At 42.6% G+C, this 18,397-nt stretch overlaps 1 protein-coding gene across 1 annotated transcript in view; it reads left to right on the top strand.

Annotated features, from left to right (window-relative positions):
* The window catches only part of LOC124606056 (transient receptor potential cation channel subfamily V member 5), a 339,427-nt gene that overhangs the window by 226,636 nt on the left and 94,394 nt on the right, over positions 1–18,397 (top strand). The window contains exons 5-6 of the mRNA XM_047138016.1: positions 446–622; positions 14,314–14,503. Of these exons, the coding sequence (XP_046993972.1) occupies positions 446–622; positions 14,314–14,503 (367 nt within the window). The remainder of the gene's footprint in view (positions 1–445; positions 623–14,313; positions 14,504–18,397) is intronic.

Raw genomic sequence — 18,397 nt, 5'->3', positions numbered from 1 at the left:
TCTGCCGATTTGCCTCTAAACAAACAACCTGTTTCTCGGAACTGTTCATGCCATCATCTAATGCTCTGTGCTGTAGGGGGATCCACGCCATACCTAGTAGAAAGTCACGTTGAACAGTTATTACTGACCTGCACTGCGCAAAACGTAGAACAAGAAACGCTTTCTGTTGTCCCGACATCATTTTTACTAGAACTGAAATAGGCGCACGCTGCTGCTACCTAGTGTGCACCACGTAAAACTCGACAGCTTGCTCTTTCCAACAGCACGTTTGTTGTTCACGCACATATCTCAAATAACATAATAGTTATGATTTTTTTTTTTAAATCAGATGATTCTTTTTGATACACCGTGTATTTGTAGTCTTCCTTTTACTTATTTTGACTGACACAGTGTCTGATGAAGCAGACGTAACTACTGAACACGATGTTGCTGTGCCGTGGTGTAGACCCCAGCAAGTGCCGCGAGGTGTGCTGGGACCTGAAGGAGCGCGGCGCGGTGGGCGAGACGGTGCTGCACCTCTGTCTGCTCAACGCCACCTCCACCCACGCCGAGCTGGCCAAGCGCCTCCTGCGCTTCTACCCCAAGCTCGTCAACGACATCTACATGGGCGACCAGTACTACGGTACGTCGCGCGCGCTCTGCTCTTGGCGTTTAGCTCGCTCGAAACGCGATGGCTCTCGTACGTAACTAAAGCCACCTTAAGGACTGTGCTGGATATTAATCCTGTATCACTATTATATCACCAAGTGTTTCTCACAAGGGAACCTCCCCATCGCACCCCCCTCAGATTTAGTTATAAGTTGGCACATTGGATAGGCCTTGAAAAACTGAACACAGATCAATTGAGAAAACAGGAAGAAGTTGTGTGGAACTGTGAAAAAAATAAGCAAAATATACAAACTGAGTAGTTTATGACAGGATAGGCAACATCAAGGTCGCTGGGATTGCAGGAGCGCCGTGGTCTCGTGGTAACGTGAGCAGCTGCGGAACGAAAGGTCCTTGGTTCAAATCTTCCATCGAGTGAAAACTTTAATTTTTTATTTTCAGTTTATGTGACAAACTCTTATGTTTTCATCACTTTTTTGGGAGTGATTATCACATCCACAAGAAAACCTAAATCGGGCAAGGTAGAAGAATCTTTTTACCCATTCGCCAAGTGTACAAGTTAGGTGGGTCGACAACATATTCCTGTCATGGGACGCACATGCCGTCACCAGTGTCGTATAGAATATATCAGATGTGTTTTCCTGTGGAGGAATCGGTTGACCTATGACCTTTCGATCAAATGTTTTCGGTTCCGATTGGAAAGGCACGTCCTTTCGTCTACTAATCGCACGGTTTTGCGATGCGGTCGCAAAACACAAGACACTAAACTTATTACAGTGAACAGAGACGTCAATGAACGAACGGACAGATAATAACTATGCAAAAATAAAGAAAGTAAAATTTTCACTTGTGCGAAGACTTGAACTAAGGACCTCTCCTCCACGCTACCACGAGACCACGGCGTTCCTCAGCTCACGTGCTCCTAGATGTTGGCTATGTCGCCCATGGACTACTCAGTTTGTATATTTTGCTTATTTTTTCACGGTTTCACACAACTTCTTCCTGTTTTCTCAATTGATCTGTGTTCGGTTTATCAAGGCCTATCCACTGTGCCAAGTTATAACTAAATCTGAGGGGGGTGCGATGGGGAGGTTCCCTTGTCAGAGCCAGTAACAACCACACTGAACAAAAAAGTCAGTCAACCCCAACAGACATCGCGCTAATACCATCTACTATTTGATCAAATGTTTGAGCGGAGCGGAAACGTGACTCCCTAGAAATTATTCAGTGGATTTTTGTCCAAATTATCGTAGCCAAAAGAAGAGTAGTGAAATGACAAATGGGGAATCAAATTGATAGATCCATGAGAAAGGTTTGTGTATACAGGGTGGTCCATTGATCATTACCGGGCCAAATATCTCACGCAATAAGTGTCAAACAAAAAACTGCAAAGAACGAAACTCGTCTAGCTTGAAGGGGAAACCAGATGGCGCTACGGTTGGACCGCTAGATGGCTTTGCCACAGGTCAAACGGATATCAGCTGCATTTTTTTAAAGTAGGAACCCCCATTTTTATTACATATTCGTGTAGTACGTAAAGAAATATGAATGTTTTAGTTGGATCACTTTTTTCGCTTTGTGATAGATGGCGCTGTAATAGCCACAAACATATGTCTCACAATTTTAGACGTACAGTTGGTAACAGGTAGGTTTTTTAAATTAAAATACAGAACGTAGGTACGTTTGAACGTTTTATTTATGTTGTTCCAATGTGATACATGTACCTTTGTGAACTTATCATTTCTGAGAGCTCATGCTGTTACAGCGTGATTACCTATAAATACCACATTAATGCAATAAATGCTCAAAATGATGTCCGTCAACCTCAATGCATTTGGCAATACGTGTAACGACATTCCTCTCAACAGCGAGTAGTTCGCCTTCCGTAATGTTCGCATATGCATTGACAATGCGCTGACGCATGTTGTCAGGCGTTGTCGGTGGATCACGATAGCAAATATCCTTCAACTTTCCCCACAGAAAGAAATCCGGGGACGTCAGATCCGGTGAACGTGCGGGCCATGGTATGGTGCTTCGACGACCAATCCACCTGTCATGAAATATGCTGTTCAATACCGCTTCAACCGCACGCGAGCTATGTGCCGGACATCCATCATGTTGGAAGTACATCGCCATTCTGTCATGCAGTGAAACATCTTGTAGTAACATCGGTAGAACATTACGTGCGAAATCAGCATACATTGCACCATTTAGATCGCTATCGATAAAATGGGGGCCAATTATCGTTCCTCCCAAGATGCCGCACCATACATTAACCCGCCAAGGTCGCTGATAACGTAACTATCTGGTGAACGGTCCGGACACTTGGATGATGTTGCCCAGGATACCAAGCAGCATACATAGCACACGCCCGTTGGGCAATTTGATCCCAATAGCCATACATAAACACGATATCGACCTTTTCCGCAATTGATAAACGGTCATGTTAACACGGGTAATGTATCACGAAGCAAATACCGTCCGCACCGGCGGAATGTTACATGATACCACGTACTTATACGTTTGTGACTATTACAGCGCCATCTATCATAAAGCGAAAAACGTGGTCCAACTAAAACATTCGTACTTCTTTACGTACTACACGAATATGTAATAAAAAATGGGGGTTCCCATTTAAAAAAAAAAACGCAGTTCATATCCGTTTGATCTATGGCAGCGCTATCTAGCGGGCCAACCATAGTGCCATCCGGTATCCCCCTTCAAGCTAGACGAGTTTCGTTCTTTGTAGTTTTTTCGTTTGATGCTTATTTCATGAGATATTTGGCCCTGTCACTATCAACGGACCACCCTGTATAATGTATCGGCGCTACAGCAAACAACTCGTCCGACCATAGATACTAAGCGCTACCCATTAGAAACTGGGACAGCTCACTAGCATTCTATACATTCTGTTTTTCTTTCAGTACGACACTGTCTATAAAATATTAAACCTCTACAGCGATATTAACAGAAAAATATAGAAATGAAAGGAATCAAGAACAGGGCACTACGTCTCTATTCTGTTGCAATGATAGCCAGCAATCCTGGAGTTTCCGAACCTGCAATTCTTTACGTCTGTGTTTGCATTTACAAAAAAGTTTTGTAAAATTGTGATGTGTGACTCAGCACCACTCGAGCCTTCACATTACCATTGGAATTCCTATGATTAAAATTTTGTTGGTGTAGTATTCATTTAACAGTTGCATTCAAAGATATGGTTTCTTTCTCTAATTAAATACAGTATCCTCAAAGCGTATTGTAGAACATCCCTTTGAAATCAGTGTAGAAAATACTGCAACTAGCCACAATGTTTTTTTAATGATTTTGTTGTACCGTTACCAGTTTCGGGTATGAGCCCATTGTCAGATGGTAGCGTTAACTTATTTGTGAAGTTAACATTTGATTTCTAAAATATAACAAAGCTTTTGTGATAACATAGTTTTACACTTACATATGCGCTTTACATTGTTATTACTTCACGAAAAGCTCTCCTTTACGTATTGTAAGACAACGGTTTGATTTTCTTTAACAATCATTGCTGATTAATTATCTAAATCAAGTACAATATGGCGGATACATTTGTTTACATTCGTTGCTGGTTTTGCGAAAATTCATGATATGTGTACTTCTGGAGTTACTGCAAAGATACTTCTTCATAGTACAGATAATTTTATACTCTTACACATTTAATTATTTACGTTTGAAATATGCTGGTAATGGACAATGAAGAATTTTCTCCCTGCCAGTTCATTATTATTTCTTGTGGTGTCACCGCCAGACACCACACTTGCTAGGTGGTAGCCTTTAAATCGGCCGCGGTCCATTAGTATACGTCGGACCCGCGTGTCGCCACTGTCAGTGATTGCAGACCGAGCGCCACCACACGGCAGGTCTAGTGAGACGTCCTAGCACTCGCCCCAGTTGTACAGCCGACTTTGCTAGGAAAGGTTCACTGACAACTACGCTCTCATTTGCCGAGACGATAGTTAGCATAGCCTTCAGCTACGTCATTTGCTACGACCTAGCAAGGCGCCATTACCAGTTATATTGAGATTATATTAATGTCTAAACAAGAGCGATGTTCTCCAATTGTGGATTAAAGTTAAGTATTCCAAGAACTACGTTCTTTTCTTTATAGGATAATTACTTTACCTTGTTCCAGACCTCACGCCAATTTGCGTGAGCTTAAAAGCGTGCATTTCGGCGTCCTCTAGCAACACGGTGTTGGCTCTTCCGCCAACACTTCATTTCTACTATTTCAAATTTTAGGAGTTGTATGAAATTTTGTAGGTACCTTTGACATTTTAATTCTAGCTGATCATTCAAGGTGTAGTTTTCTTTTTCGACAAAATGTAATACACCTAAGATTCTTCGATGTTTATCTCTTTGTTATTATGTTAGCCCAAGTGAATAGCAGAAGATTATTTATGTAGGTTGTTGAGGCTGAAACATCCATGTGTTCACGGTACTGTTCATTGAAACTCCTGCCAGTTTGGCCAGTATAAAATTTAGGGTACACAGAACAATTTGGTATATAAATGCCAGACCTGTTGTGTACCTAATTTTCTTAAATTTGAGTTGTGAACAATTTTGGCTTTCATTTTATTGTTTGTGGAAAAACTGATTATGATATTTTTGGCATGGAATAAGTTGGCACTCTGATATGACACTTTGCCAATGAATGGTATGCAGAAATTTTTCATAGAGTTTTTAGGAGGTATTTGTGCTGAAGTGCTGTTTGATTTACTTAAAGCTATCTTTGTTACTGTATTTGTTTTTAATCATATTCTCAAGTTTAGTGATGGTGTCAGAGGTGTAACAATTTATTTTTAGTTCTTGTAGTTTATCTTCAGTGTCCAAAGGGATTTTTTCCATTTTGTTGACCATTGCCCTACATTATATCATTTTGTGTTGCTCAGGGAAAGCTCTTGTTTGGAACATACGCTTTATTGGGTCTTCTGTATATTTTAAATTTATATTTATTACTGTATTCACCAACTTTTAGACCCAAGAAATTTATACCGTTGTCACTTTCATGTTCCGATAAGTGTGTCATCCACATAGCGATTGTGATAATTGACTTTTTTCTTTATTGTCGAATTGGCATTGAAACAACATATTTCTAAATGATTTTTGTAAGTATTGGCAAGGAAGCTAGCAAGACAATTGCACATTGAAAGACCAGCTTCCGATTTATAAAATAAATTATTAAAGCTGAAGTAGTTATGTGATAGTACAAAGGCTAGAAGTTCCACAAACTCATAAATTTCAAGGCGACTGATCTTTTTATATCCAATCAAGCTATTTTTAATTAGTAAGATTGTTTCTTGTGTACAAATATACTAGTAAAAGAAGCAATTTCGTAATTAAAAATAACTTGCTTAAGAATAAAGTGATCAGCCTACCTGAAATTTATGAACTTGTTGAACCTTTATGCTATCACATAACTACTTCAGATTTAGTAACAAATTTTATGAACAGGAAGATGGCCTTGCAATGGGCAGTTGCGTAGTTAGCCTGCTAATCAATACTTAATAATAAATCACTAAGAAACATCCTTTTTCGATGCCAATGTGACAGGCAGCGCACTTTGGTAGGTTCTTTCGGTAACTGATTGAAATTGGCCTGCATTCACTGACAGGTAGGGTTTCACGTTGGATTAGAAACCGATTGCAACTGACAAAATGTTAACTGGTCTTCTGTCCTCGCCAGTTGGAATTTAACAAGATCCAGTCTCACCATTGTAGCCACCGCCTATGTTCGATGTCAACGTGGAATAACCACTCACAGACGGCAGGTAGCAGCCGTAGCAGTGGAGGGTATATAAACATCTACATCTACACGGTTACTCTGCAATTCTCACTTAATTGCCTGAGAGGGGGTTCATCGAACCATTTTCATACTACCTCTCTACCATTCCACACTGGAATGGCGCGTGGAAAAAAGGTACACCTAAATCTTTCCGTTCGAGCTCTGATTTCTCTTATTTTATTATGATGATCATTTCTCCCTACGTAGGTGGGTATCAACAAAATATTTACACATTCGGAAGATAAAGTTGGTGATTGAAATTTCGTAAATAGATCTCGCCGCTAAGAAAACCGCCTTTGTTTCAGTGACTGCCACCTCAACTCGCGTATCATATCAGTGACACTCTCACCCCTACTGCGCGATAACACGAAACGAGCTGCCCTTCTTTGCACTTTTTCGATGTCCTCTGTCAACCCTACCCGGTAAGGATCCCATACCGCGCAGCAATATTCCAGCAGAGGACGGACAAGTGTAATGTAGGCTGTCTCTTTAGTGGGTTTGTCGCATTTTCTAAGTGCTCTGCCAACAAAGCGCAGTCTTCATTTCGCCTTCCCCACAATATTATCTACGTGGTCTTTCCAGTTTAAGTTGCTCGTTATTGTAATTCCTAGGTATTTAGTCGAACTGACAGCCCTTAGATTTGTGCGATTTATCGTATACCAAAAATTTATCGGATTTCTTTTAGTACCCATGTGAATGACCTCGCTCTTTTCTTTGTTTAGCGTTAATTGCCACGTTTCGCAACATACAGAAATTCTCTGTAGATCATTTTGTAATTGGAATTGACCGTCTGATGATTTTACTAGACGTTAAAATATAGCGTCATCTGCAAACTATCTAAGGGGGCTGCTCAAATTATCACCTAGATTATTTATATACATCAGGGACAGCAGAGGGCCTATGAGACTACCTTGCGGAACACCAGATATCACTTCTGTTCTATTCGGTGATTTACCGTCTATCACTACGAACTATTACCTCTCTGAGAGGAAATCACGAATCCAGCCACACAACTGAGACGATACTCCATATGAACGCAATTTGATTAATAGTCGCTTGTGAGGAAAGGTATCAAAAGCCTTCTGCAAATCGATCTGAGATCCCTTGTCGACAGCACTCATTACTTCATGGGAATAAAGAACTAGCTGTGTTGCACAAGAACGATATTTTCTGAATCCGTGTTGGTTATGTATCAATAAGTCATTTTCTTCAAAGTGATTCATAATGTTCGAGTACAGTATATGCTCCAAAATCCTACTGCAAATTGAGTTCAGTGATATGGGTCTATAATTCAATGGGTTACTCCTATTTCCTTTCTTGAATATTGGTGTGACGTGTGCTACTTTCCAGTCTTTAGGAGCAGACCTTTTGTCAAGTGAGCGGTTGTATATGATTGCTAAGAATGGCGCTATTGTGTCTGCATACTCTGAGAGGAACCTGATTGGTATGCGAACTGGACCGGAAGGCTTGCCTTTCTTAAGTGATTTGAGTTGTTTCGCGACACCTAAGATATCCACTTTTATGTCACTCATGCTAACAGCTGTTCTGGTTTCGAATTCTGGAATATTTACTTCGTCTTCTTTCGTGAAGGAATTGCGGTAAACTATATTTAGTAACTCCGCTTTAGTGGCACCACCATCGGTAAAGTGTCGGAAGGACACGGAAAACTGTGCGGTCGTTGTAATGCGGAAACGGAGCGATTTATCTGTCGTCGAAATGGTCACTGGCTTTCGGGCCAAGACCAGCATAGCACACAGCTCGCAGTGTACTTGCGTGCTTCGAAGAGGATCGGAATGAGTTTATCGTTCTCCATATGCCATCCAGTCTCGATTTAAACCGCGTAGAGAGCCTGTGGAACCTCCTCGGTCGGGCTGATCGCACCACAGATCCCCAAGCAAGAAACCTATCGGAGCTGCCAACGGCACTGGACTCGTCCGGCTCCACATCAAGGCGCTGCAAAAGATGGTTCTTCGGGCTTTTGACTGGTGGTTCCATTTAAACTTGGCGACTTCATTCACGGTGTCGTCGTCGACACGTCCGAACAAGACATCTCCTTTCTGCCACTCTGTCGTGTCCCCAAGTCCGGTCCATCTTACTGCAGGACTCACGCGGCAACATAGTACCAGTTCTACACCATGTACTATGCTCCAAAGCGATCACTGTGCTTTTTTTTTTCAGGAGTTGATTCTTATTTTGTGACAATATGAACCTGTGCCTGACTGACATATTCCAAATATTGAAGTTGTGTAAAATTTGTACTGTCACCTGAGGAGGAACGTTTGAAATTAGATTCCACTAGTGCTTCCATCTCCCCCCATGAACCATGGACCTTGCAGTTGGTGGGGGGGGGGGGGGGGGGGGGCTTGCGTGCCTCAGCGATACAGATGGCCGTACCGTAGGTGCAACCACAACGGAGGGGTATCTGTTGAGAGGCCAGACAAACATGTGGTTCCTGACGAGGGGCAGCAGCCTTTTCAGTAGTTGCAAGGGCAACAGTCTGGATGATTGACTGATCTGGCCTTGTAACATTAACCAAAACGGCCTTGCTGTGCTGGTACTGCGAACGGCTGAAAGCAAGGGGAAACTACAGCCGTAATTTTTCCCGAGGACATGCAGCTTTACTGTATGATTAAATGATGATGGCGTCCTCTTGGGTAAAATATTCAGGAGTTAAAATAGTCCCCCATTCGGATCTCCGGGCGGGGACTACTCAGGAGGACGTCGTTATCAGGAGAAAGAAAACTGATGTTCTACGGTTCGGAGCGTGGAATGTCAGATCCCTTAATCGGGCAGGTAGGTTACAACATTTAAAAAGGGAAATGGATAGGTTAAAGTTAGATATAGTGGGAATTAGTGACGTTTGGTGGCACGAGGAACAAGACTTTTGGTCAGGTGAATACAGGGTTATAAATACAATATCAAATAGGGGTAATGCAGGAGTAGGTTTAATAATCAATCAAAAAATAGGAGTGCGTGTTAGCTACTACAAACAGCATAGTGAACGCATTATTGTGGCCAAGATAGACACAAAGCCAATGCCTACTACAGTAGTACAAGTTTATATGCCAACTAGCTCCGCAGATCATGAAGAAATAGATGTAATGTATGACGAGATAAAAGAAATTATTCAGGTAGTGAAGCGAGACGAAAATTTAATAGTCATGGGTGACTGGAATTCGTCAGTAGGAAAAGGGAGAGAAGGAAACATAGTAGGTGAATATGGATTGGGGGGAAGGAATGAAAGAGGAAGCCGCCTTGTAGAATTTTGCACAGTGCATAACTTAATCATAGCTAACACTTGGTTCAAGAATCATAAAAGAAGGTTGTATACCTGGAAGAATCCTGGAGATACTAAAAGGTATCAGATAGATTATATAATGGTAAGACAGAGATTTAGGAACCAGGTTTTAAATTGTAAGACATTTCCTGGGGCAGATGTGGATTCTGACCACAATCTATTGGTTATGAACTGCAGATTGAAACTGAAGAAACTGCAAAAAGGTGGGAATTTAAGGAGATGGGACCTGGATAAACTGAAAGAACCAGAGGTTGTAGAGAGTTTCAGGGAGAGCATAAGGGCACAATTGACACGAATGGGGGAAAGAAATACAGTAGAAGAAGAATGGGTAGCTCTGAGGGATGAAGTAGTGAAGGCAGCAGACGATCAAGTAGGTAAAAAGACGAGGGCTAATAGAAATCCTTGGGTAACAGAAGAAATATTGAATTTAATTGATGAAAGCAGAAAATATAAAAATGCAGTAAATGAAGTAGGCAAAAAGGAATACAAACGTCTCAAAAATGATATCGACAGGAAGTGCAAAATGGCTAAGCAGGGATGGCTAGAGGACAAATGTAAGGATGTAGAGGCTTGTCTCACTAGGGGTAAGATAGATACTGCCTACAATGAAATCAAAGAGACCTTTGGAGAGAAGAGAACCACTTTTATGAATATCAAGAGCTCAGATGGCAACCCAGTTCTAAGCAAAGAAGGGAAGGCAGAAAGGTGGAAGGAGTATATAGAGGGTTTATACAAGGGCGATGTACTTGAGGACAATATTATAGAAATGGAAGAGGATGTAGATGAAGACGAAATTGGAGATAAGATACTGCGTGAAGGGTTTGACAGAGCACTGAAAGACCTGAGTCGAAACAAGGCCCCGGGAGTAGACAACATTCCATTAGAACTACTGATGGCCTCGGGAGAGCCAGTCATGACAAAACTCTACCATCTGGTGAGCACGATGTATGAGACAGGCGAAATACCCTCAGACTTCAAGAAGAATATAATAATTCCAATCCCAAAGAAAGCAGGTGTTGACAGATGTGAAAATTACCGAACTATCAGTTTAATAAGTCACAGCTGCAAAATACTAACGCGAATTCTTTACAGACGAATGGAAAAACTGGTAGAAGCGGACCTCGGGGAAGATCAGTTTGGATTCCGTAGAAATGTTGGAACACGTGAGGCAATACTAACCTTACGACTTATCTTAGAAGAAAGATTAAGAAAAGGCAAACCTACGTTTCTAGCATTTGTAGACTTAGAGAAAGCTTTTGACAATGTTAACTGGAGTACTCTCTTTTAAATTCTGAAGGTGGCAGCTGTAAAATACAGGGAGCGAAAGGCTATTTACAATTTGTACAGAAACCAGATGGCAGTCATAAGAGTCGAGGGGCATGAAAGGGAAGCAGTGGCTGGGAAAGGAGTGAGACAGGGTTGTAGCCTCTCCCCGATGTTATTCAATCTGTATATTGAGCAAGCAGTAAAGGAAACAAAAGAAAAATTCGGAGTAGGTATTAAAATTCATGGAGAAGCAGTAAAAACTTTGAGGTTCGCCGATGACATTGTAATTCTGTCAGAGACAGCAAAGGACTTGGAAGAGCAGTTGAACGGAATGGACAATGTCTTGAAAGGAGGATATAAGATGAACATCAACAAAAGCAAAACGAGGATATTGGAATGTAGTCGAATTAAGTCGGGTGATGCTGAGGGAATTAGATTAGTAAATGAGACACTTAAGGTAGTAAAGGAGTTTTGCTATTTAGGGAGTAAAATAACTGATGATGGTCGAAGTAGAGAGGATATAAAATGTAGACTGGCAATGGCAAGGAAAGCGTTTCTCAAGAAGAGAAATTTGTTAACATCGAGTATAGATTTAAGTGTCAGGAAGTCGTTTCTGAAAGTATTTGTATGGAGTGTAGCCATGTATGGAAGTGAAACATGAACGATAACTAGTTTGGACAAGAAGTGAATAGAAGCTTTCGAAATGTGGTGCTACAGAAGAATGCTGAAGATAAGGTGGGTAGATCACGTAACTAATGAGGAGGTATTGAGTAGGATTGGGGAGAAGAGAAGTTTGTGGCACAACTTGTCTAGAAGAAGGGATCGGTTGGTAGGACATGTTTTGAGGCATCAAGGGATCACAAATTTAGCATTGGAGGGCACCGTGGAGGGTAAAAATCGTAGAGGGAGACCAAGAGATGAATACACTAAGCAGATTCAGAAGGATGTAGGTTGCAGTAGGTACTGGGAGATGAAGAAGCTTGCACAGGATAGAGTAGCATGGAGAGCTGCATCAAACCAGTCTCAGGACTGAAGACCACAACAACAACAGTGCTTCCATTTCCCAATACAAACAGAGTAAACATTTTTGCGTAATTCTATATCTACATCTACACCTACATGGATACTCTGCAAATCACATTTAAGTGCCTGGCAGAGGGTTTATTGAACCACCTTCACAATTCTCTATTATTCCAGTCTCGTATAACGCGCAGAAAGAATTAACACCTATATCTTTCCGTACGAGCTCTGATTTCCCTTATTTTATCGTGCTGATCGTTCCTCCCTATGTAGTTCGGTGCCAACAAAATATTTTTGCATTCGGAGAAGAAAGTTGGTGATTGGAATTTCGTGAGAAGATTCCGTCGCAACGAAAAACGCCTTTCTTTTAATGATTTCCAGCCCAAATCCTGTATTATTTCTGTGACACTCTGTCCCATATTTCACGATAATACAAAACGTGCTGCCTTTCTTTGAACTTCTTCGATGTACTCCGTCAGTCCTATCTGGTAAGGATCCCACACAGCGCAACAGTATTCTAAAAGAGGACGGACAAGGGTAGTGTATGCAGTCTTCTTATTAGGTCTGTTAAATTTTCCAAGTGTCCTGCCAGTTAAACGCAGTCTTTGGTTAGCCTTCCGCACGACATTTTCTGTGTGTTCCTTCCAATTTAAGTTGTTCGTAATTGTAATACCTAGGCATTTAGTTGAATTTACGGCTATTAGGTTGGACTGATTTATCGTGTAACTGAAGTTTAATGAGTTCCTTTTAGCACTCATGTGATGACCTTACACTTTTCGTTATTTAGGGTAAACTGCCACTTTTCGCACCATGCAGATATCTTTTCTAAATCGTTTTGCAGTTTGTTTTGGTCTTCTGATGACTTTATTAGTCGATAAACGACAGCGTCATCTGCAAACAACTGAAGACGGCTGCTCAGATTGTCTCCCAAATCGTTTATATAGATGAGGAACAGCAAAGGGCCTATAACACTACCTTGGCGAACGCCTTAAATCACTTATGTTTTACTCGACGACTTTTCGTCAATTACTACGAACTATGACCTCCCTGACAGGAAATTACAAATCCAGTCACATAACAGAGACGATATTCCATAAGTACGCAATTTCACTAAGAGCCGCTTGTGTTGTACAGTGTCAAAAGCCTTCCGGAAATCCAGAAGTGCATAATCGATCTGAAATCCCTTGTCAATAGCACTCAACACTTCACGTGAATAAAGCACTAGTTGTGTTTCACAGGAACGATGTTTTCTAACCCCACGTTGACTGTGTGCCAATAGACCGTTTTCTTCGAGGTAATTCATAATGTTCGAACACAATATATCCTGCTGAATATCGACGTTAAAGATATGGGCCTGTAATTTAGCGGATTACTCCTACTACCTTTCTTGAATAGCCGGCCGGAGTGGCCGTGCGGTTCTAGGCGCTGCAGTCTGGAACCGAGCGATCGCTACGGTCGCAGGTTCGAATCCTGCCTCGGGCATGGATGTGTGTGATGTCCTTAGGTTAGTTAGGTTTAATTAGTTCTAAGTTCTAGGGGACTGGTGATCTCAGAAGTTAAGTCGCATAGTGCTCAGAGCCATTTGAACCATTTTTTTTCTTGAATATTGGTGTGACCTGTGCAATTTTCCAGTCTTTGGGTACGGATCTTTCGTCGAGCGAACGGTTGTATATGATTGTTAAGTATGGAGCTAATGCATCAGCATACTCCGAAAGGAACCTAATTGGTATACAGTCTGGACCAGAAGACTTGCTTTTATTAAGTGATTTAACTTGCTTCACTACTCCGAGGATATTTACTACGACGTTACTCATGTTGGCAGCTGTTCTATATTCGAATTCTGGAATATTTTATTCGTCTTCTTTTGTGAAGGCATTTCGGAAGGCTGTGTTTAGTAACTCTGCTTTGGCAGCACTGTCTTCGGTAGTATCTCCATTGCTATCGCGCAGAGAAGGCATTGATTGCTTCTTGCGGCTAACATACTTCACATGCGACCAGAATATCTCTGGATTTTCTGCCAGATTTCGAGACAAAGTTTCGTTGTGGAAACGGTTACAAGCATCTCGCATTGAAGTCCGCGCTAAATTTCGAGCTTCTGTAAAAGATCGCTAATGTTGGGGATTTTGCATCTGTTTAAATTTGGCATGTTTGTTTCGTTGTTTCTGCAACAGTGTTCTAACCTTTTTGTATACCAATTGTTGGTTTTAAATAAAAGTAGCTAACTTGTGTTCACAACAGAGTCATAATACTCCACTCAGTGTACTGAGTGAGAGCATCGTCATCATCTTAGTAACTGAGTATTTTGTTGCCAGGTGAAAGTGTGCTGCACATAGCGATCGTGAACGAGGACCCGGCCATGGTGAAGTTCCTGCTGGACAGTGGTGCCAACGTGCACGAGCGCTGCTTCGGCACGTTCATGAGCCCGGAGGACCAGAAGGCCCAGCGCTCAGACTCCCTGGACCACGAGTGGGTCAACGTCAACTCGGACACAAACTATGAAGGGTATGTCGCTATTGCTCTACAAATGACATTACTTTGCCCCGATAGTAGCAACAGTAGATATAATTAAAACCATGAAATGATAGAAAGTCTCATCCCAAATGTAGAAAGCTGAACATGCGTTCGTCATCAACTTCTTCAATTTCAGACGGAATAAGTACTGATGTTGCCTCACTTGCTTGCTACGATTGCTCATTGTAGTCCCTTCGAATTACCTTTAGTATCAAAATACATGCACAAAGGACCGCGAGTCACTGCACGTCTAAAATACCAAGAACAAGCCACTAGAGACAACTGGTTTCTTATATCACACCTTTCGGCAAACATCCCTGAACAAGTTTCGGGTGTGCAGCCGCAAGAATTCTTGTGGGTGCACACCCGAAACTTAATGGAGCAGTCTTTGCGCCACCAAAGCCTGAAGATTCACATCCATGAACAATCGTTGAAATAAGCCTGAAGATTCACATCCATGAACAAGCTTTGAAATATAATCGATAGGCACCATATCTCTTGATTATATGTGACGGAGGGTCTATTGTCATCCAACACAGCAAGGCAGCACTGTGATTAGGATACTGGACTCACGAAGGTTCAAATCCCCGTCCGGCCATCCTAAATCGCTCCAGACAAATGCAGAGGTGGTTCCAAAGCCGACTTCCTTCCCCATTCTTCCTTAATTAGAGATTCTGCTCCCTCTCTAATGACCTCGTTGCCAACGGGAACCGAGCGAGGTGGCGCAGTGGTTAACACACCGGACTCGCATTCGGGAGGACGACGGTTCAACCCCGCCTCCGGCCATCCTCATTTAGGTTTTCCGTGATTTCCCTAAATCGTTTCAGGCAAATGCCGGGATGGTTCCTTTGAAAGGGCACGGCCGATTTCCTTCCAAATCCTTCCCTAACCCGAGCTTGCGCTCCGTCTCTAATGACCTCGTTGTCGACGGGACGTTAAACACTAACCACCACCACCACCGCCAACGGGACGTTAATTATTTCCTTCCTTTTTGTCCGTTTGCGGCGCGCCCGCATAGCATCGGGTGGAGTTTCCGCGAACCTTCGTAAGCTAGTTGTCTCGCTCAGTCTGCTGGATGGGGCTGATAGGGTGGATTTCAAGTCATCAGCATTTCGTCTGGTTCTATGATAACTATCTCCTATCTTGTGCTGATCTTTTTATCTCTATGCAACTATTACACTCAACATCTTATATAATCTGTTTACCATATTCTAGCCCCTACTACTTTTCCGCTTTATTGCACGCTCAAGCTCAGGGTTTACAACCGATGGACGCCGTGACGTATGTCCCACTAATCTGTCCCTTCTTCTGGTAAGATTTCACTAATCCACCCAAAATGAGCTGTAGGGCAAATTCCCACTGCACGCTAAATGTTCTGGTCCGACTCTGGTAGGGTCGCTTAAGAATTATACAAGATGCGGGAAGTGCTGGAAAGGTGCAGCGCTGTACACAGACTCGCTATTTTGCTGTTCTGAAAGGTCTGAATATTTAAATATTTACTGGAGCTGATTTTAGATCATCGAATCTAGAGTCAGCCATCAGGCCTCCAGGTTGCAGGAGGCTGGTGCAGGGCTCTATGGGGCGAAGTTATGTTAAAAAGCGTTGTATACACGGTGTGGCGAGAAGTATCCGGGCCCCCCTATGTAATGCAGAGTCGAACATGACAGTCGGACCTACTTTTACACAAAAGTACTGTATTGGCCTCAGTGACTTCGAACGTGGACTAGTCATCGGTTGCCACTTGAGTACGAGTAATAAATCCATCAGCGACATTTCAACCCTTCTAAAGCTGCCCATGTCAACTGTCGAAGTGGAAATCAAAGCTAAAAAATGTCAAGCAGACCTAATGTACTGACAGGGAGCATCGAGCACTGCGAATATCGGGGTCGCCGCTATTGGCTGCTGGAACCACGTGTTCCACTGTGGCGCCCTCACAATAAATGCAGGCCAGTACGCGTGCGCCGCCATGGCTTACGTCCATGACGTCTGGCGGGGATTCAAATTCCGCGGCGCGCGGTACCAGAAAGGAGGTAAAAAGAAATGGGATAATAGTCGACCAGCTCCTCAAAAGTAACGCATTTCTGTGGTCATGCGCAAATGATGTTTTATTTAGCGCAAACAGTGACGCCATTGGACAGTGGACGACTAGAAATACGTGAATCAGAGTGATAATTCACCCTTTGCCCTGTGGCAGTGGGATGGATGGGTTTGAGTTTGGTGAATGCCTGAAGAACGTTACCAGCCATCATGTGTAGTGCCATCAGTGACATACCGGTAGATGTAATGTTACGGTACGAGAATGTTCCTCGTGGTTACGGCGTAATCCCCTTATTGTGCTTAAGAAAACGCTGAACGCGGAAGCATATGAAAGCATTTTACAGAACACTGTTCTGCGAAGGGTAGTGGGCAATTCGGAGACGCTGATTATTTTCATCAACATGACAGTGCATTACCTCATAAAGCAGCATCAGGGAGACAATGCTTCGTGGTCAATAACAGTCCTGAAATTGACTGACCTACCTCGAGTCCCAGCCTGAATTCAGTGGATCACCTTCGCAATGGCTTAGAACGCTGACTTCGCCCCAGATCTCAGCGTCCAAATCACTACCTTCTGTGGTTTGAGCTGTTAAGCAAGAACAGGCTTCCACTCCTTCAACGGCATTCAGACACCTCATTGAGAGTCCCCAGCAGAGTTGAAGCTGTCGTAAAGTCGAAGGATGGACACACCCGACATTAATGTTGAAGAACAGGTGTATGTATCCTCTTGAGGACCAGATGGTACATTTCAAGTCTACACCTAGCGATACTCGTGATCAACGAAGTTATTCAGCCAGTACTAAAATACTTTAAAGGAAATCACGTTCCCATGAGCCGATGCTATTCTAATTAATTGTTCCCCATTTTATAGATATATTTCGTAGTTTTAGTGCGTGGGAGTGTGATCTGCAGAAACAGGTCTCGTATCAAACAGTAAATCTATTAATAATATTCTTCTCGGGTGTGCTGCCGGATCATAACGTCATCTTGACACAATATTTCCGCGGTCCGGAACCGGCGAGATCGTGTACCAGCACTCTCACCTGAAGATGGCGGCCAGTTGGACCGCGGAAATATTGTCAAGATGACGTTATGATCTGGCTGCACACCCGAGAAGAGTATTATCAATTATTACGCCGGGAATGCCTTTGTAATCACAGTAAATCTGTTAGCTTGCTGGAGATGATGTCTGCCGGCAGAGATGGACTTGGTGAGGTTTAATCAAAGCCAATAAATGACATTTGTCTCCGTTTGTACATGAAGTGTTGAGAATTCGTTGTGACTTTCGGTGACGTAGTTTTGAACACTAACTCGATTTTGTCAACATGGAATTTTCTGGGGATGTTGCAAGACATTACTTTGGGGGTGATTTATTGACTTCAGCAGTCCAGCGGTCGCATCTCGGATCACTCTGAAAACTGGTAAGCTGCTACCGGGCATTCGCTTAGGTGTAGAGTGGTAACGATTTTAACCCCATCTCGGGAATCTAAATTAGTATGGCGATCCTAATTAAAACTATTTTACAAATGTAGTATTACAGATAATTGTTCCTGGTCTGCCGATAGACGTTTTGCTACGATTCAGCAGTGCAACACATTGGTAAATAGTCCCGCACGTCGCTAAGAGCGCAAAGATTCTGGCTGCGGGCGTGAGTGTATTCCCACGCTGCAGTACAGTATCTCCGAGGACGAGTGTAAAAGCGGAAACACTACATGTTTGACAAGCACGCATTTTCAATCATTTTGTGCAAGCAGGCACAAAGTCATTTCACATCCACAAACTTGATTGGTTGGTTTATGAGAGGGGACCAAACAGCGAGGTCATCGGTTCCATCGGATTAGGGAAGGA

Source organism: Schistocerca americana, chromosome 3, assembly GCF_021461395.2.
Source record: "Schistocerca americana isolate TAMUIC-IGC-003095 chromosome 3, iqSchAmer2.1, whole genome shotgun sequence".
NCBI classification, from domain to species: Eukaryota; Metazoa; Arthropoda; class Insecta; order Orthoptera; family Acrididae; genus Schistocerca; species Schistocerca americana.
Note: the sequence above shows the minus strand (reverse complement) of the source record. Positions and strands in the feature narration are given on the sequence as shown.